Source organism: Temnothorax longispinosus, chromosome 1, assembly GCF_030848805.1.
Source record: "Temnothorax longispinosus isolate EJ_2023e chromosome 1, Tlon_JGU_v1, whole genome shotgun sequence".
NCBI classification, from domain to species: Eukaryota; Metazoa; Arthropoda; class Insecta; order Hymenoptera; family Formicidae; genus Temnothorax; species Temnothorax longispinosus.
In genome coordinates, this window is record NC_092358.1 from 12,766,229 (window position 1) to 12,788,385 (window position 22,157).

The 22,157-nt window shown below is 32.1% G+C and overlaps 1 protein-coding gene across 5 annotated transcripts; it reads right to left on the reverse strand.

The window, feature by feature from the left end:
- Positions 1 to 5,259: 5,259 nt before the first annotated feature.
- Positions 5,260 to 16,702, reverse strand: LOC139809200 (DENN domain-containing protein 1A). 5 transcript variants are annotated; one of them, XM_071771944.1, is made up of 15 exons: positions 16,351 to 16,702; positions 14,904 to 15,059; positions 14,684 to 14,821; positions 14,477 to 14,612; positions 14,249 to 14,302; positions 12,455 to 12,712; positions 12,226 to 12,327; positions 11,899 to 12,126; positions 11,643 to 11,819; positions 11,499 to 11,531; positions 11,278 to 11,332; positions 11,014 to 11,197; positions 9,259 to 9,367; positions 7,745 to 8,419; positions 5,260 to 6,550 (listed from the first exon to the last, which is right to left on the reverse strand). In XM_071771944.1, exons 1-15 carry the CDS (start codon positions 16,365 to 16,367, stop codon positions 6,131 to 6,133), a joined length of 2,742 nt encoding a protein of 913 aa, XP_071628045.1. In that variant the 5' UTR covers positions 16,368 to 16,702; the 3' UTR covers positions 5,260 to 6,130. The 5 variants fall into 5 exon arrangements, with proteins under 5 accessions (XP_071628045.1, XP_071628036.1, XP_071628052.1 ...); XM_071771935.1 differs by having other exon boundaries at positions 9,259 to 9,391; positions 16,351 to 16,700; XM_071771951.1 differs by lacking the exon at positions 12,455 to 12,712 and having other exon boundaries at positions 9,259 to 9,391; positions 16,351 to 16,700.
- Positions 16,703 to 22,157: the final 5,455 nt, after the last annotated feature.

Here is a 22,157-nt window from a genome sequence, read left to right on the forward strand (position 1 = left end):
GAACTACATATTTAACAACATTACAAGTTCTAGAATATCGTTGCAATAACATTGTAATAATGATTTTTTGCTTACTGGGTAAACCAGTGATAATCTACCTCGGAGCGACTTTCTCCATGAGGGAATAGGCTAAAAGTGGTCAACTTCTGAATAATATTACAAAAAAACTATATGGTCAATATTGCTCAAGTTTTCCGATTATTTGTGTAAAGTGTTTATGTAAATATATAAAAAAATTAAGGCTCTACCGTGGGTTTCGAGTATAGAAAGCTTATTGTCACAAAGTGACCTGCAGTTCTAACCTACAATGTTGGCCAAATAAGCAATTCCCGAGTCGTTGACGCTCTCATACCCCAGTATATATATATATGTTTGTTAATATTCTATACATTAATAATTGACGAAGAATATAGCACGTAAGTAGCATCCACAATTCATGATACTAATATTGCATATAATTCGGGATCGCTGTAATGACATTTATTTCAATCGCATTTTTGACTCACAAGTAATGATCGAACCTCTCTTAAGGGTCGACAGGAGTAACACTACCGACCTCTGTCGGGTTGCTTAGCTGCGAGTCCGTATTTTATTTATTATAAATTTTTTAAGAGCCAAAATGGAAAATCCGGCTCTGTACCAGCTTGCGGCTGATCTTACTGATTAAAACGAGCATAAGTGAAATGAGATTCGTTAATTAATTTGGCTAAAATTTGGGACAAGCCGTTCCTAAGCAGCTTTGCAGCTCTAAGCAAGCCTGCAAAGCTGCTTAGGAACGGCTTGTCCCAAAATTTAGCCAAATTAATTAACGAATCTCATTTCACTTATGCTCGTTTTAATCAGTAAGATCAGCCGCAAGCTGGTACAGAGCCGGATTTTCCATTTTGGCTTTTAAAAAATTTATAATAAATAAAATACGGACTCGCAGCTAAGCAACCCGACAGAGGTCGGTAGTGTTACTCCTGTCGACCCTTAAGGCTCTGGTACCGACGTATATTATATAGTTGGCAAACAAATTAAAAATTATTGAAAATTACCTTATCCAATCGTTTGAAAATCATTTGGATATATTTGGAAAAAACTTTTCAGAGTTTGGAAAACCATACAATAATCACAATTAATTAAAATCAATTAAGCGTATAATTTGCAGAAAGTGTCTAAAAAATATTTTTTTTTTTAATCCAATCGCTCCAGAATCATTTGGATAAAGTGTTGATATAATTTTTATTATTTAGAAAACAACTATTCTAATAAAAATTAATTAAAAGTCAATATTTTGTTTGAATGTCTGCACTATAGTGTAATAAAGTGCACATACTTTTCTATGTATGTTTTATTGGTAGACAGGCTGTGTGTCGAAATTGACTGTAAGTACTGAAAATCTAAAATGTTACATACGTCATCACTTTTTCAGTACTTTATAGTCTACGACTACGTCGGCTTGGAGTCGGTTATTACTCCAGTGTTACTCCAATCCATTTTAGAGTAAAATTAATTAGCACGAAGATCCAGCTATGACTGATGACGGCTTTACTTATTTAATTTGTTGTTTTTATATATCGGTCGATATTCTATATTCTGTTTTAAAAATAATTATCTACACTACGGTACTACTTCAGGGGCACAATGAGGAGACTGGTGTGAACAGCTACGTGTTAGCATTGAAGCCAAAAATTGACTTGCTAGGCCCTACATTATTATGTTGCACTGAACATAACAATTACGTAAGTATAGTTAACCTAACTTCAAAATCTTGTTGAAACTTTAATAAAATCTTTTTTTTATCAATAATTTAACTAATTTTAATCAGTTATCTAATAATAAACTAAATTTTATTTACACCTAATTTACAGAGCATTCTTAAAGAAACTGCTACAAAGTAGTTCTTTCAATGCAACAAATTGTCAATCAACAACATCTTTAACACCTTCCATATCTTCATTATCTAACAATACAACTTCTAGTTTCATTGACGCTGCACGTTATACTGGTCCCATATATGTTATCCAAACGCCGAGCCATGGCATACATGACACTTTGCTGAAATTGGCAGAGTTAAGGTAGTTGTATCACAAATATCCTTTACCGACGAATCTGTGTAAACATTCTCTATAAACATAGAGAAATATCTAATCAAATTGCTGTTAAAATTTTAATTTGATAGACCACATATTTATTGAGATATTATAATTACACAGGTCCACAAAAAAAAGTTGTCTGCGCCATGAACTAGACCATGGTATTCCCATGTATTTTCCTCAGTTTTGCCCCTACCCGTCAGGATTTTTTTCTATAGCCAAAAACACCTTAGAAAATCCATTAAATCGACAGGTATTTTTGGCTGTGGAAAAAAATTCCTGACGGGTAGGGGCAAAACTGAGGTCATATTTGATTTCAGCAGGCTAAAATACATGGGAATACCATGGTCTAGTCCATGGCGCAGACAACTTTTTTTTTGTGGACCTGTGTAATTGATATCTCAAATATAATGTGGTCTATTGAATTAAAATTTTAACAGCAATTTGATTAGATATTTCTCTATAAACTCTTAAATTTTTATGCAGATTCATTGGTAAAGGATATTTGTGATACAACTACCTTAACTCTGCCAGTTTCAGCAAAGTGTCATGTATGCCATGGCTCGGCGTTTGGATAACTTATGAGACCAGTATAACGTGCAGCGTCAATGAAACTAGAAGTTGTATTGTTAGATAATGAAGATATGGAAGGTGTTGAAGATGTTGTTGATTGACAATTTGTTGCATTGAAAGAACTACTTTGTAGCAGTTTCTTTAAGAATGCTCTGTAAATTAGGTATGAATAAAATTTAGTTTATTATTAGATAACTGATGAAAATTAGTAGTAATTATACAGTAATACGGACCACCCTCCGATGACCTTGACCTTGACATATTTTGTCAAGGTCACCCTCCTGAGTGACCTTCAGAAGTTTTTAGCCGTCGGTCGTTATTCGTTAAAAAGTTATTAACAAAAAGGTTACATAGGTTAGTTGACGTGCTTTAAGGGGATCCTATACCCGTCTGTAATACCGACACTTTGTTTTAACCTCAACTTGCGAAAACATTCGTTTTATATAAAAATTCTACAATGTATTGTTACAAAAAGTCTGTGGCGTGGCCAGCGGATTACATCTAAAAATACGATACCGTTGTCAGAAATAGGTTTAGACTCTAAACAAAAAAGTTATCTGTGAAAAATGATTATTGCAAACGTGCACTAAAAGTGGGGCGCGTGCACTTTTATTGCACGTTTGCAATAATCATTTTTTACAGATAACTTTTTTGTTTAGAGTCTAAACCTAATTCTGACAACGGTATCGTATTTTTAGATGTAATCCGCTGGCCACGCCACAGTCTTTTTGTAATAATACATTGTAGAATTTTTATATAAAGCGAATGTTTTTGCAAGTTGAGGTTAAAACAAAGTGTCGGTATTACAGACGGGTATAGGATCCCCTTAAACACTTATAAATACTTTTAAAGCGCGTCACTTCTATACGCCGAAAGAATATTTCGCGTGGAAAGTGTATGCGTGAACTATTTCGACATATATATTAGTCATTTATGCCTTCCAATACTCAAAATAGCTGCTATATATTTTCCAAACTTTTTTTTGTTAATAACTTTTTAACGAATAACGACCGCTGGCTAAAAACTTCTGAAGGTCACTCAGGAGGGTGACCTTGACAATATATGTCAAGGTCAAGGTCATCGAAAGGTGGTCCGTATTATTGTATAATTACCAAATTAGTTAAAGTATTGATAAAAAAGGATTTTAAAGTTTCAACAAGATTTTGAAGTTAGGTTAACTATACTTACGTAATTGTTATGTTCAGTGCAACATAATGTAGGGCCTAGGAAGTCAATTTTTGGCTTTAAGCTTTAATGCTAACACGTAGCTGTTCACACCAGTCTCCTCCATTATGCCCCTGAAGCAGTACCGTAGCAGTGTAGATAATTATTTTTAAAACAGAATATAGAATATTGACCGATACATGAAAACAACAAATTAAATAAGTAAAGCCGTCATCGGTCAGAGCTGGATCTTCGTGCTAATTAATTTTACTCCAAAATGGATGGAGTAACGCTGGAGTAATAACCGACTCCAAGCCGACGTAGTCTAGTAGACTATAAAGTACTGAAAAAGTGATGACGTATGTAACATTGTAGATTTTCAGTACTTACAGTCAATATCGAAACACAGCCTGGCTACCAATCAAACATACATAGAAAAGTATGTGCACTTTATTGCACTATAGTGCAGACATTAAAACGAAATATTGACATTTAATTAATTTTTATTAGAATAGAGTTGTTTTCTAAATAATAAAAATTATATCGACACTTTATCCAAATGATTCTGGAGCGATTGGATTAAAAAAAAAACATTTTTTAGGCACTTTCTGCTAATTATACGCTTAATTAATTATAATTAATTGTGATTATTGTATGGTTTTCCAAACTCTGAAAAGTTTTTTCCAAATATCTCCAAATGATTTCCAAACGATTGGATAAGATAATTTTCAATAATTTTTAATTTGTTTGCCAACTATACGTCGGTCCCCCGTCCTGAGCCGAGAACTCTGCGTTGACGGTGGCGACGTACCGTCGCGGCAGAAATCAGAACTCTCTCCAATGAAGAATTCTGTCCTTTGTGACATGTTGACAACCTATTTTGTTGTGCATGCTATTTCTTTATTATTATCGCTCTGTGCTTGTGCTCTAACGTTTAACGTATTCGTGAAAGTCGTAAAATTGAAAAGTAAGATTTGCATGCGGAAGGAACGTTTTCACCTCCTTTCGATAGTCGTTAAACGGCTGTTTTTCGAGTATGTTTAAGGTGGAAGCACATAAAATTGCAGGAGCCATGAGCACGAATGCAGAAGCCATATGCGCATGCGCTATATGGTGTCTGCATACTGCCTATGGCTTCTGAATTTTCAATCTACATACACTATGCTTATGTATTTTTATGTAGATTGAAAATTCAGAAACCATAGACAGTATGCAGACACCATAGCGCATGCGCATATGGCTTCTGCATTCGTGCTCATGGCTCCTGCAATTTTATGTGCTTCCACCTTTAAACGAAAAAATTAGAAAATAGCAGTAAGGCATGAGGATTTTTAAGTAATTTTATTAGAATATGTTTAAATTTTATATATGTAGTATTGCGTATATGTAGGATATGATAACGGGATATTAACAAATATGATAAATATGCTAGAAACGGTGCATCTTATTTTTTTGCATTAATTTATTATAAAGCATTGCCAATAAATGTGCAACAATTATTAAAATTGATATATCTAACAATAATCTAAACTATAAAATTGTACGGTATGTTCGTTTCACTTAGTTTCCTTCGCTATTGCATATATGCAGTCGCTTTCATTGCAGTAAATATGTTTGAGCATCTACGAATGTGTTATAAAACTGTACTCATATATGTAATTGAGTATTTCATGAAAATTTGTAAGATGTAGATAGAGGTGAATGTAACGTAGAAATTATAATGATACCTTAGAATTTTGTAAGAGGATGTGACAGTATTATTATATAAGCAATAAACAATACTGTTATTTTTGTAAACGTAATATGTTTTTTGCGGGTTTTCAATACGTTAATTATGTACATTATCAACATTAAAGTATTAAAGTATCTAAATTTTTAGTTCGTCCAAACCTATATTATTTCCTCAAGTCTTTTTGTTATGTTGTTGCTACCAAATAAAAATATTATATTCTTGCATTGCACAATCCGTGAACGAATAATAATGTAGCAGAAAAGATACTGATTATATGATAGAAACAGAAATATCGCACTGGCCGAAATATGCATGCACAGATGCCATTGGCTTTTAATACGAAAGATATACAAAGTACATAAGTATATGTCGTTTACGACGCAAAACAGTATTCCGGCGGTTGATTCTGTGTATAACATGATAATTATTGGCTAACATGATGAGATGATCTTATAAAGGAGTGTTAATGAGAATGTTTGCTGATAAAGGTATCTAAATGCATAACAAAATACTAATGATATATTTACAATTATAATGTGTGTAGGCATATATATATATATATATATATATATAATACTAATATTTACTCAAACTTCGTCCAATTATTTTGTGATTTAATGGCAGGTGTATTCAGCGTTAAACTGAATGTGTCCATCGTGTTATTAATACTGTTATCACTTCGATTACACGCGGCGGTATTCATTGCGGATGGATTATCACCATTGGATAAGCTAAATTTATTAAAGTCTATACCATACGCCTGTAATAAATCCATATCACCCACATTATCAGAGGTTTTCGCCTTCTCATTGTTTTTGTGCAACGGTTGTTGAAAATAAGGGTATAAGGGGTTACTGAGACCTTCACCCATTTCAGGTAAATGTAACGATTGGCTCATCTGTTTTGTGCTCGAAAATTCGGAAGATTTAGATAGAAGCGGATCGAAATCGTCGTTGCTGTTTGTTGAATCTAGCCGTATCAAATCTGGGACATCGGGAGAATCCTGTAAGAAAAAAACACGTACCGATCGTTTAATTTTCATTAATGAATTCAGGCAGCATTTGATATGTGAGAGGATAACGCGAATTCAACTTGCAGTATCAAAATGTTATTTTTTAGTGGTAATGATTGAGTTAATGTGCATGATATATGTATGTAGCTTTTGTATACAAAATGAGCTATTCTACTGTATCATCATGAGTACATCAGTTGTTTTTCACTTCGGAAAAAATAGAATAAAAATTTCAATTTTAAGGGAAAACTATGATGATATATAACAAATTTTTTATATCATGCATCTGTTATATAGAAGAAATATACAATTACAAATCAGAAATTAATTTTTATATTTATATCAATATGTTGTTATTTATTATTCTGTATATAAAAATATTAAAGTGAAATAATCGAAAAGCAATATTTGACGGAATTTTTATAAAGTGTGTTAACATAAAAAAATGTAATATTTCATAAAGTATTGATTTTTCTCGATGACTGTCTTACAGAGTGTAGAATAATTTAAAGAATCAAATTACTGAAAAATCATATAATTCCATTTAAAAAAAATAGACGTTAGTATCTCGTAAAAAAGTTCATATTATAAAACATGTGTACATGTTCTACATACCCTTCTAAAACTTTTTATTTTCTTCCAAAACTTTTTTCTAAAATGAAAAATGTAGTTGAAATACGTATAAAGTGATACATGAAAATAGTTTATTTTGTATACGCATTTTTAAAATTATTGGACATTATCGTTTGACAATTTGATACTGCGTTCGTACATGAATTACTACAAAATTTACCACAGCCAAAAGTTGAGGACGTGGACAAAAACACGACAGTGGAAATATTATAAATAAGAAACTAAATTTTGGAAAGATAGATTTACCGAGTTTTTATTTTTTTAAGCCACTCGATAATTAAATTTTAAATCTCCTTGTTGAAGACTTTATTATCGAATCAGAGAGATTTGAAACTTAAATCCTTTGATTCGCGATAATAAGTGCTATCTTGATATTGAAAAATAGCACTTAATTTTTTCAAGTTGGTTTTTGGCACTTGCGACTGAATAGCTCAGTAAATCTGAAATATCTCGAGTATTATATTTTCACATACTTTGCGGGCCCAACAATCACGAACCAAAATTGATCGGAATGTTTTATAGATATAAAAGATAGTGAACGATGATGTTTACCTTAGCCTGTGCAGAACAGGATGTAGTATCGAATGGATGTGATAATGGATGAAATTGAGCGGGCGTCGAGGAAATCGTGGATTTAAAAAGTGGCGCAGCTTGTTGCAAATAAGTAGGCGTGAATACTCTACTCGTATCGAAAGGATCATCTTCGTTTACTTCGTGAAGAAAATTTGACGTTTTGAAAGGTCTATTGAAAGGTTCGTCATCCCATGTATTTGGAATTGGATCGGCACGTGTAAAAATGTGACAATCTTTCGGATTGAATTTTCCATCATTTGAAGAAAATCTCTCTTGAGATTTCGCATTCTCTTTTTCATGAATGCACGATGATAAGTTAACGACAGGTTTTACGAAATCATTATGTACATGCAATTCACGTAAAAATTGATTTGGTTGAGCATTTTGATTGTGTAACACGGGCAATACAGGTGAAGGTGACGTTTCAATCTCCATGGTACTATTTGACTTTGTAGTCACTGAATTAGAAGTAAACGGTTTCAATTGATTACCCGAATTGTTTGAGGGAAGGGGATGAGAGGAGGAGGAAAATAAAATTTGCTTTGTCGAAGAAACTTTGCGTGGATTTGTAATGATAGTACTAGGTAGAGGGCCGTGCCGTAAGTGCCCACTCCATGCAGGTCTCAAGCTGTCTAAACTGCGTACTGGTTTCAACTGAAAGTGATGCAACGACAAATCTTTACTTTTCCTCTTTATAAGAAATTAACTGATACAAGTTACAAAATGTCTAAATTTTATTGATTCTCAATATGTGACGCATGCATGATAATGGCACACGAGTATGTTTACTTGGAATTATTATCAGTCAGAATTGTGTGCTATTACATTTAATAATACAGAGATGGTGCATAGCATAAAACATTTGATAAAACAATAATATTTGTAAAAAGATATCTTTAACATGTTAACATGTATCAATCTAATTTATCCAAGTAACTGCTTTACCAAGTCAGGTAGATATTTAAATGACTTATTATAATAACTGAAGAATCGAGAATATAAAGTAATGCCGATGGAAAATTTAAGTGGACGAGGATGATTCAAGTACGAGCATGCAAAATATTTCCCTACGAATTGGACATCTATGCATACATCTAATATTTCGTTGGACGTAATTTATGAGGGCACATGCTGTATATAACTATTTTCTCTCATAATGTTTCACGTTGGACATGAAAATGATAAGGTTCATCGCTTGTTAAAGACACGAACAAACGATTCACAAAAAGCAACAGAGATTTATATGATTAAAGCAAACAGATAATTTATTTTAAAAAATTGGCATTGGATCAAATTTGCTTACAATATGTTAAATATTTTTGCTACAGCCAAGAATTGAAAGCATGAAGATGTGTGCAGTTGTAAAAAAAAGGTACAATATTTCATTTATATGAATATACCTTCATCGTTTTCGACAACTAATAAGATTGTACTCTTTATGTAAATTGCAAAATAGTAATGTATTAGTATTATGTAAACTGTAGAAGACTTACTGTCCTATCCACAGGCGGTGTATTTGGAAATATCACATCTCGAAGTTCGTGCATAAGATCTATATTTATACGTTCCAATGGAGAGTCTGATTCTTCAGGAGAACTAGGACTTAAAGGTGAGTATTGTTTTCTACTGTAATATAAATAATAATGAACATAATAAAATTCTATTTATATAAGAGATGTCCCATTTTAATTTTTCCATGCAATTATCTTCCAAACACAATTTTTTCTGTTTTTATAGTTTCATACTTTTTTTATGAAATTGAATGTTTTCCTTGAACTACCTGGAGAAGACAAATTAGTGCCTTTCTATATTATTTTTATATAAATTGCGAAAAACAAGAGAAATCTCTTTGCTATGCTTAATGTTATAATTTTGGGTAAAAAAATAGCTTACAACGTTATATAAAACATAAAGTTATATATATACGCACGCACGCACGCACGCACGCACGCATAACTTTCTCCGCCTGTGGCGGAGTCTTTTTCCCGCCTATTTATGTACTGTCTATACACACATATATTAGCAAATTACTACAAAGCTTTGACGCTTAGCCGTTCGGCAAAATTGATTAGTCAATCCTTGCCCGCGTTTTGGGGGCTTTGACCATAACATATATATAAAATATCATGAAATATTCATTTTTCGATAATTTTATCATAATAATTTTCATATGCAAAACGGTGAAGAGAATTGATTTGAATAAATATCTATATTTTTATATGTAAAAATTTTTTTGGATAATGGAGTTTTGGAAATAATTGTGTAGGAATTTTACAATAAAACATTTAATCTGACATTTAAGTAATATAAGAAAATAGTTTAAATAGTATAAGAATAAATTAGGGTTGTGTGGGGTGATGTGCAACACTTTTTTTCGTTGCTCGGAAAACATATCCAAAAATCAAATTCTTGAATATATTATGGCTGTATAATGTAGAGGAAGGAAAATACTAAAATTCTGCGTGATTAGATTTTCAAAATTTTAAATTTTTCCTAAAAATTTTTCGAGTTTTCAAAAAAACGTCTGTTTTAGCATTTTCAAATTTTTTTGGGGTGATGTGCAACACAGGTAAAATTAAGGTAAAAAATGCATGAATATCGACATCAATCGACTTAAATGTTAAATTTGAGCTTCTTAAATACAAATTAATCGAAACCGGTGAACAGAAAATTTCACTGTGTTGTAATCGACCACAAAAAAACAATCATTTTTTATTTTATTTCTTATTTATTTATCGCTTAAAAATTAATATAATGAAAGAAAAAACGCTAAAAATTTTATTTTTCATCATCTGAATCGCAGTTATCACAAGTAAAATAGTTGCGCCCTTGCATGTCGACACAGTGTTGCACATCACCCCAAACACGTTATTTTGCGCGGACTGGCGTGACACCAACACAATGTAAGGAAATCACAAAATTGCTTTGGATTATCAAACGCACTTGAAAAACTAACAATATAAAAATATTTACCTATAAGATGACTAAAACCAATTCACGAAATCACTATGAATGTGAAAAGCAAAAAAACTTTTAGCTCGAGAAATTTAACTCGCTTTTCGTACAGCAAACCAGGATGCGTGCTATCTTGCGAGTCATTTATCTAAAACAAGGTACTGTCGACACAAACACATGGCAGTATGCGGTTCTGTCAAATGTCGACATGCAGACCAACGTTGCACATCACCCCACACAACCCTATATTAGTGATACGAAGAAATGATCAATACATAAATGATTGTATATACCTTGTATCAGTGAAATTGCTATTCGGCAAACGCAAGTCCTTTCGGTAACTAGTTGCTGCTGATATACCATTTGGAGACTTTGGCGGGGATGTAAATCCAATAGGTCTTCTGTCTAATGTAGGCGAGCTAGGAGCCGATCGTGGCTGGTGAAATCTCATACTGGTTTCACTTCTATTAGACCGTCCTGTCCTCCAAACAAATATTTATAAATAGATATTTAACATAAATAAAGATTATATATACCAACATCACGAAAAAACACACCTTTCCACTTTAATCCTTTATATGCCGTTTTCATATCTTTGCCTTTATCTTTCACCTGTGGATATCAATTTTTACAACATATTTCTTCCATTAACTATCGACTATATTACTATACTCCAATAGATACTAAATAATACAGAAAGTTATGAATAACGATCAAAAATGTTAACGAGAAAAAGAATATACTGTATATAATGCAAAGTAATGTGCTTTAAACTTACTGATTTAACAGCATATTTTACTGCTGGATTAGCCTGCAATCGATAAAACATTGTTTTATTTTATTTTATAATAAAGGCAGATATTAGATGTTGGAGATAAACTGATATTGAATCTGATCTAATTAAAATGTTAATGTAACATGCCTTATCTTTTACACTACGGAAAAATGCGGAGCTTTCTTTTCGCATGGTGTAAGTCCATTCCCTATACTGCTGCATAAATTTACTACTTGATTTGGCTGAATAACTGCAGGCTTCCATTTCGAACTCGTCCGAGAAACCGAGTCCTGAATTGAGCATGTTCAACCTTTCTTCTATAAACTGAAAATACCCCAAAAAATTTATTATATTGTATCGAGCAGTTATAATTATGCTATATTTATAACGCGCACTTACTTACTTGTTGGAAAATTTGTAATTCCAACATCTTTCGTAAAAAGGGTTGCATAGAAGATGGCCTACTTTCGACGAATGCATTTTGATTGAACGTAATACGCTCACCCTGCTGTAAAGTTAATGCTTCTCTATAACCTGCTGTTAACTGCACTAACGCACGCAGGAATGCCCTTGATACGCCATCTCCGAGAAGAGCTGGCCTGTTGCGTAACGCTTTCTTCAAATTCGTTACCTACAACATAGAAACTTTTTATTTTATTACTTAAAACATATATTAATCCTTAAAGATACGTTATCTTATTGTATCATAGTGGTATATCGCTTTACGCACTACGTCTTGAGGTAAAGACTCCAGATCTTGAAACGGTGATTCAATTGTATTATTATCAGCATCTAAAATAACAACTTCTCCTAAATCACTCTTGGGTACTTTCTGCAAACAATATTATACAAATAATAGATGTATATATAATATTAAAATGTACATACAAAACGTATGTATTATAAATAATAATAATATATTTTAAATAATATTCTTGAAAGATTTTTGTTATAGGTACCTGAAGCGTCAGGGTAGGCACACCAATTAAGAATGGCATAGGCGCTAATAAATAATCTATTAATGATAATGGCAGAACGGGGATGTATATATGTTGCCAAATCATTGGATAAATTAAAGCGTTGCATGCTTGTACACATGCACTCAATCTTGATAGACGTTTTGAAATAAAAATGATACGGCGTTCGTATAACATAGATGCGAATATCATCATCATATTGTGCGAATCTACAGCGCTATAATATTCAGTCAAGTTCCTCTGAAACAATAAAACCACAATTTAGAGATATTTGACAACAATTTTATGTTCTAGACAAATTTTTAAAAATTATTTTAATGTTTTTTGAATTATTTTCAAATTATAATTTTTCTTTGGAGGTATGCTTGTAAATGCTTTGTTCAAGAGATATTTACTTCTGAAGTTACAGAACTATTAGGAATAAATAATTTCGAAATAATGTAGGTTTATCCTCTTTATTGCTTTACAGTAATCAAAATTAAAATAATTATCCTCTTTACTGCTAAGTATTGCAGTAATCAAAATTAAAACAATTATCCTTTTTACTGTTAAACAGTAATCCAAATTTACAGTAACCAAAATTAAAATTATTATTTTCTTTACTGCTAAACATTAATCAAAATTAAATAAATTATTTTCTTTACTGCTTAACAGTAATCAAAATTAACCCTTGGTTGTCACATGGGGTTAAAATGACCATATTTTTTCAAGTAACATATCTTAAGAGTACTATGCAAAATTTTGAGCGAAAAATATTAAAAAATTAAAGTTTGATTTTTTTCGAAATTTACATTTTTTTTAGGATTTTTTGAACATAATGCCTAAGAATACATTCTATAATGTTTAAACTTAATTCTAGAATTTTTTGCGATCCTGTCCAAACTGTTAGTTTTTGAACAGCAGCTGCTTGAATTGGTTGGAGTCAAATTGATCCCGTGTGACAAACGTATTTGAAAAAGAGGTGTGACCACCGAGGGTTAAAATAATTATTCTTTTTACTGTTTTACAGTAATCAAAATTTAAGTAATATCTTGTTCAAAATGATTTAATAATAATAGATTTTTTGAATGCGGTGTTCTCAAGCAAAAAGTATATGAAATGGCTGTTAATGACCTTCAATCAGAAGGTCGTCTTAAAACAGACGATAGTGCAAGCGTGCGAAGAAATAACAGACACACAATGTCATTAGCCACTTGTTCTCTCACCCATAGATGCAATGATTGTCTCTGGGCTAGGGAGAAAGTCATCATTTTGAATAAAATATTTAATACTTAAATTTGATTAGTGTAAAGCTGATTACTATAAGCAGTAAAGGCAACAATTATTTTAATTTTGATTAATGTTTAGCAGTAAAGAAAATATGATTTTAATTTTGGTTACTGTAAGTTTGGATTATTATTAATCAGTAAAAAGGATAATTGTTTTAATTTTGATTACTGTTTAGCAGTAAAGAGGATAATTGTTTTAATTTTCATTATAATTTAGCAGTAAAAAGGATAAATCTATATTATTTCGAATTTTATTTATTCCTAATAATTCTGTAACTTCAGAAATCAATATCTCTTGAACAAAGCGTTTGCCAGCATACTTCTAGAGAAAAATTTTTCTTTTTTTAAGATCTAAATTTATATTTCAAGTTTATCCGTTTAAACTGGGAATACCTTGTGTGTGTGTGTGTGTGTGTGTGTATGTGTGTGTGTGTGTGTGTGCGTGCGTGCGTGCATGCGTGAGTGAGTGAGTGTGTGTGTAAATAAGCTGTTGATATAACATACTTACATTTTCAGGGATACTAGGTAATTGAAACTGTTTTGGGCTTTGACAAATAAAATTCTGAAAGAAATAAAATATTTTTAATGCGTTGAAAGTAATGTAATATTAAAAAGAGCATTAGAAAACAGTCCGTATATCAGAAAAATAACATAAAATTTATCCTAATAATAATTTAAATACACTTGTCAATTTGACAAATTATGATATTGCGATAGATTTCAAAAATTTATTTACTAATGTAGAATTTGGTAAAGGGATGGATAGGGAGTTTCCAGGCACTGGAACTCCACACGTATGTACACTCTCAAGAAATTTCCACAGATCTTCTCCGCTGGCATTGCTGGTCAAGGATGCAATGTGATTCAATAATCTACGATGAAAACGTAGTTTCATATTTTGATCTATTTTGTACAAGTATTTAATTAATACATTTTAACTAACTTGTAAAATGTTTCGTGCCACGGAAGTGCGCTCAGGACTACTAAAGCCGTTTCTGTTTTGGGATCGTGACGGCAGAATCCAAAAGTCCATTTTGAATCTATGCTAGTAAGCACGAACGAAAAGTGCTGTACCAATAAACTAAAACAGAAAGATGTAACAGATATATTATGATAAAGGTAGATAAAGTTCACCAATCACATAGTAATTAATGTCAATATACTTTTCAAATTCGCAAGGATATGCAAATTTAGGAACGGATTTAAGTATCTCTTCATCCGAAAAGGAATTGGGATATTTCTGGAGTATCCAAGCTGGCTTTTCTCCTATTGGTGCGGCTACCTCGCAGAAGCATTCAAAAAGCTGTTTGACATTTTCCCTGAAAATATTACAGAAAATACCCACGTTTATGCAATTTGAATAAAATACAGCTTGTAAGCTTCGAAGGTACTGCAACAAAATTTTAAGGGTAATGATTATAAATTAAGATTTTTTAATCGACTCGATTGACTATCATCATGACAAATCGACCATCGGTTTTGATCAGATTAATCGTCAAGACATTTCGATAAATCAACATGGGTTTTAATCTTTCTAAATTGATGTAATTTTGAATAAATTAAATAATTTATTTATTGCGAAAAATATTTGTTAATTATTTGTTGGCATAATAAATGTACTTATTCGGTTTGGTTATACTTGATTATGTTACAATTAGCGCGATAGGATTAAGTATCTTATAAGTTGGAATCTGTTTCAAACTCTTTATAAATAAAAAAATAAAAGCAATAGAACTACTTTTAAGTAGTTCTACTTTTAAGTAAGCTCAAAGTAGACTTGAATAAAATTTGATTTAAATTCTCTATGAGTACCTCGAAAAACAAGAGTATTACTTTCAAGTGAGTTCAAATTTGGATCAAATATGTACAAACCTTTAATGAGTATTTCACTATAAATTTTGTCTTCTTATAAATCAAAACGTTTGTATAAGGCAACAATTATTTTTATAAATTACAAATAAGAAATTATCGATCATTGAAATTATAATAAAAATATGTTAAAAATACCTATGGAATAAAAGTTATTAAAAATCTTTAAACTGACAACTTCACTCTTAGAGTTCTACTGTTCGAGTACTACTTTTAAAAAATTCGATTCTTTACAATAGAAACTTTAGAAACTACTTAGGCTGCGGCCCACTTGCAAATGCTTTGAATTCTTCTTCCCGTTTTCTTCATTGAAAGAAAGGAGAAGAAGAATGCTTCGAAGCATTTGTAGCGTCAAGTGGACCGCAGCCTTATAAGTATGTATATTTCGAATCTCGTAGGTATTCATTCTAAGATACAAAACTAACTAGTCGGGATTGATTACTTCGCAAGTATTGTACAATGTTCAAAATATTATTTTTGTATAAAATATTACTTGAATTCTAGAAAATAAAACACTTTATTATTGGATTTGACTCGGATTTTTTCTATTACATATTGAATTTGAGATTTCGTCCCTATCTACAATATAAAATACATTCTGTTGAACGAAACGGAAACGTTCTATATTGCAGAACCATCTGACTACGATGCAAAAGTGAAACTATGCTCTCGTCACGTCTCACTCAAAAGGAATTTATATCGAAATCTGCGACTCTGCACAAGAAAGAAAAACAGACTTGCCTTAATCTAGATCCCATGATAACAGCTGAAAAAAAATAAGTACTCCGTGTGATCTTGACGTCTATACGTCATCGTACTACATGACAGCAATATATTTCGCTCGGGTGAATTTTAAAAACGTCATAGCCGCATGTCGCCAACACTTGGTCGTTTTCCGTAGCGCTTGTGGACGTTGTGGATCTCACACGTTGTCTTCCTTTCCTTCGGTCCTCGCAAAACTCGAATAACCCATACGCGATCACCGCCTATTGACACGAGACAAAATCGGTGAATAGGTACGTATCGTATGTTATATGTATCTATTTGTCTGCCTGCGTTGCGTATGTATATCGCGCTCTCTCGTTGAAATTGGAGCAAATGGGACAAGCGTAATAAAGCCGCAATTTCATACCAGCGAAAAAAAGCTGACGTTTAGGCTGCGGTCACATGATGCGTCATGCGTGATGCGGGATAGGCGTCCGTCATAGCAACAACCAATCAGAGCTATCCCGCATAACGCATCCCGCTTGATTTTCGTCCGCCCTGTGCACATGGTACGGGAGAGAGAGAGAAAAGGGGGTTATGACGCGTTTATGTAAAAACATAAATTAAAAAATAATTCTTTTTAGACGATATTTTATTGATTCGCGAAATGTATAATACTCTTCAATATTAATTTTACCTTCGTCTTTACATTATTAAAAACTTCGTCAATACAATTTACAACTTGAAAAAATATTTTTAAATTCTGTAGCCGAATTTTTGGCTAAATTCCGTACCATGTGCACAGGGCGGACGAAAATCAAGCGGGATGTATGGCATGCCGTTTTACTTTTTAATAGCATAAATAAAATTATACTCAATATAAAAGTTTCAAAAAATAATTGTCTTCAGAAAAATTGCGATTCTCAATAATGAATTAAAATTATGTCTAGACATAATAAAAATTGACGAATTAAAATTATGTCTAGACATAATAAAAATTGGATGAATTAAAATTATGTCTAGACATAATTTTAATTCATTTTTATTATGTCTAGACATAATAAAAATTGGCTGAATTAAAATTATGTGTACACATAATTTTAATTCATTTTTATTATGTCTAGACATAATAAAAATGAATTAAAATTATGTGTACACATAATTTTAATTTATTCAATTTTTATTATGTCTAGACATAATAAAAATTGGATGAATTAAAATTATCTGTACACAAAAATAAAAACAAATTTTTATTATGTCTAGACATAATTTTAATTCATCTCATTTTTATTATGTCTAGACATAATTAAAATTGAGAATTAAAATTATGTTATGACATAATTTTAATGCATCGAATGAAAATGATGTTTAAACACATATTTCTTTTAAATTCTGAATTAAAATTATGTCTAGACATAATAAAAATTGTATGAATTAAAATTATGTCTAGAGATAATAAAAATTGGATGAATTAAAATTATGTCTGACGTAAAAATAAATCCGCATTTTTATTATGTGTACACATAATTTTAATTCATACAATTTTTATTATGTCTACACATAATTTTAATTCAGCCAATTTTTATTATAATTCCGCATTTTTATTATGTGTACACATAATTTTAATTAATTTTTATTATGTGTACACATAATTTTAATTCAGCTAATTTTTATTATGTCTAGACATAATAAAAATGAATTAAAATTATGTGTACACATAATAAAAATGCGGAATTATTTTTGTCAGACATAATTTTAATTCATCCCATTTTTATTATGTCTAGACATAATAAAAATGAATTAAAATTATGTGTACACATAATTTTAATTCAGCCAATTTTTATTATGTCTAGACATAATTTTAATTCTGCCGCTAGGGAATTTTTAAGTCGATTCTTATGAATCAAGCTTGAATTCAATGTCTAGGTATCCCAGGTTGCCGATGACGAGGTCCAGATAGTGCGCTTCATAGTTTTCGGTATCCAGGTGTAATCGTACGTTGAATTCGATGTCTACGTGTCCCAGGTTGCCGATGACGAGGTCCAGATAGCGCGCTCCGTAGTTTTCGGTGTCTAGGTGTATTGATACCTTGAATTCGATGTCCACGTGTCCCAGGTTGCCGATGACGAGGTCCACATAGTGCGCTCCATAGTTTTCGGTCTCCAGAGGTAAAAATACGTTGAATTCAATGTCTAGGTATCCCAGGTTGCCGATGACGAGGTCCAGATAGTGCGCTTCATAGTTTTCGGTATCCAGGTGTAATCGTACGTTGAATTTGATGTCTACGTGTCCCAGGTTGCCGATGACGAGGTCCAGATAGCGCGCTCCGTAGTTTTCGGTGTCCAGGGGTAATAATACGTTGAATTTAATGTCTAGGTGTCCCAGGTTGCCGATGACGAGGTCCACATAGTGCGCTCCATAGTTTTTGGTGTCCAGGTGTAATCGTACGTTGAACTTGATGTCTAGGTGTCCCAGGTTGCCGATGACGAGGTCCACATAGTGCGCTCCATAGTTTTCGGTCTCCAGAGGTAAAAATACGTTGAATTTGATGTCTAGGTGTCCCAGGTTGCCGATGACGAGGTCCAGATAGCGCGCTCCGTAGTTTTTCCTAGTCTGAGAGTCGTCAACTTTAACGCTAAATATCTCGCTTTGCAGGGCAGACCGCCGCATTTTTCTGCTAGATTCTTTCGTTTTGCGTCAAAACTCGTCGAATGAGCATAATTTTATTGATATTCAAGGTGCAGCGCGTATTCTAAATAATTACCATGAATTTTTATTATGTTTTGACATAGGCCGGTATTCATAATCAGATCTTGTTTCAAGACCGTCTTAAGTAATATCTTAATGCATGGTCTACAATGCAAGTCGTGGGTCGTTAGTCGTAGGAAATGGACCAATCACAATCGAATTTGAAGAGAATAATCGGCTGTGATAGGTCAATTCTTACGACTCATGACTTTACGACTTGCATTGTAGACCTAGCATAAGCTGCTGATACGGCTCTGTGATTGGTTAATGACATCTTAAGATTATACTTAAGATGGTCTTATAGAGCCTTAGCACATAACATGGCGTATTGGTCTACGGTCCGTATTCATAGTCGGATCTTATTTCAAGACTGTTTTAAGTAATGTCTTAAGATGCTAATGCGGCTCTGTGATTGGTTCATAACATCTTAAGATCGTACTTAAGATGGTCTTAGATATAAGATTTGACTATGAATACCGGCCTACGTCATTTATTTTCAGAATAATTAAACATAATTCTTAATTATTCTTTAAAAATGATTAGATTGTTTACTTACTTTTGATTTGTAGCACGCTAATAATAAGTAGTACGACATATAAGTTGTACGTCAATTCTTGTGCGTTGCTTACGTTTAAGGCTGCGGTCACATGGACTGATATTTTCCGCGTAACGCGTAACGCGTAACCAATCAGAAGGACCGTCTACAATAGCCGTAAGAGAATGCAGTAAGATGTAAGCAGTAAGCTATTGACCAACCGCAGTCAATTATTCTTGAACTGTAAAAATTCCATTAGTCAATAGCTTACTGCTTACGTCTTACTGCACACTCATACGGCTATTGTAGACGGTGCTAGAGACATTCCGTGTTTTCTGTTACGCGGAATTGAATGTCCTTAGTTCACATGAGCCATTTTTTTCGCATAACGCGTATCGCGTAACCAATCATATCGTTGATTCTTTTAGAATATTCCAATAGAAATATATGTCAAACGTCGTAATTTATTGGTTACGCGATACGCGTTTAACCTCATTAAAATTAGACATCAAATTCAACGTATTATTACACTTGGACACCGAAAACTATGGAGTGCACTATCTGGACCTCATCATCAGCAACCTGGGACACGTGGACATTGAATTCAAGATATTAATACACGTAGACACCGAAAACTACGGTGGACCTCGTCATCGGCAACGTGGGACACCTAGACATCGAATTCAACGTATTATTACACCTGGACACCGAAAACTATGGAGCGCACTATCTGGACCTCGTCATCGGCAACCTGGGACACCTAGACATCAAATTCAACGTATGATTACACCTGGACACCGAAAACTATGAAGCGCACTATCTGGAACCCGTCATCGGCAACCTGGGACACGTGGACATCGAATTCAAGGTATTAATACACGTAGACACCGAAAACTACGGAGCACACTATGTGAACCTTGTCATCGGCAACGTGGGACACCTAGACATCGAATTCAACGTATTATTACACCTGTACACCGAAAACTATGGAGCGCACTATCTGGACCTCGTCATCGGCAACCTGGGACACGTGGACATCGAATTCAAGGTATCAATACACCTAGACACCGAAAACTACGGAGCGCGCTATCTGGACCTCGTCATCGGCAACCTGGGACACGTAGACATCGAATTCAACGTACGATTACACCTGGATACCGAAAACTATGAAGCGCACTATCTGGACCTCGTCATCGGCAACCTGGGATACCTAGACATTGAATTCAAGCTTGATTCATAAGAATCGACTTAAAAATTCCCTAGCGGCAGAATTAAAATTATGTCTAGACATAATAAAAATTGGCTGAATTAAAATTATGTGTACACATAATTTTAATTCATTTTTATTATGTCTAGACATAATAAAAATTAGCTGAATTAAAATTATGTGTACACATAATAAAAATGAATTAAAATTATGTGTACACATAATTTTAATTCATACAATTTTTATTATGTGTACACATAATAAAAATGCGGAATTATAATAAAAATTGGCTGAATTAAAATTATGTGTAGACATAATAAAAATTGTATGAATTAAAATTATGTGTACACATAATAAAAATGCGGATTTATTTTTATGTCAGACATAATTTTAATTCATCCAATTTTTATTATGTCTAGACATAATTTTAATTCATACAATTTTTATTATGTCTAGACATAATTTTAATTCATACAATTTTTATTCTTTCTAATAAAAATTGGATGAATTAAAATTATGTGGGTGTAATTAAAATTCAAAGTTTGATCATCTAAACATTTATGTATTTAGATAAAATTTTTATTCGTTGAATTAAAATTATGCCTTGACATAATTTTAATTCTGAATTTTAATTATGTCTTGACATAATAATAATTGTAGGATTAAAAATTATGTCCTGCTATAATGAAAATCTGGTTTTATTTTTATACACGTTGTGCGTTGTATTTGAGCATAATTTTAATTTAGTAAATTAAATAATGTCAGGATGCGTAATACAAATTCTAAATTATTTTTATATTTGGACAGAATTTTTATTCAGTAAATTATTGTGTCGAAACATAAATTTAGTTTACCGCATTATTGACTCAACATGATAATATTTTAAAGAAATACTATTTATCTATGGCACGCCGTTTTGCTATTTAATACTATCATAAAAATTCTACCAAATTAAATTGATACTCAAAGAAAAGAAATTATTTTATGTCTAGACATATTTATAATTCATTGAATTATTATTAAGCTATTACATAATTGAAAATGCAGAATTAAAATTATGTCTAGACAAAATATTAATTCTGAATTTATTTTATGTTATGACATAAAATGTTTTCGGAAATTAAAATTATGCACATAATTGTAATTGCCGATTTTGTATTATGTACATAATTTTAATTTTACAATTTGTATTATGTACATAATTTTAATTCTTGAATTTTTATCTACATAATTTTAATTCTTGAATTTCTATTATGTACATAATTTTAATTCTTCAATTTCTATTATGTACATAATTTTAATTTTAATTCTAGATTTTTTATGTACATAATTTTAATTCTTGAATTTCCATTA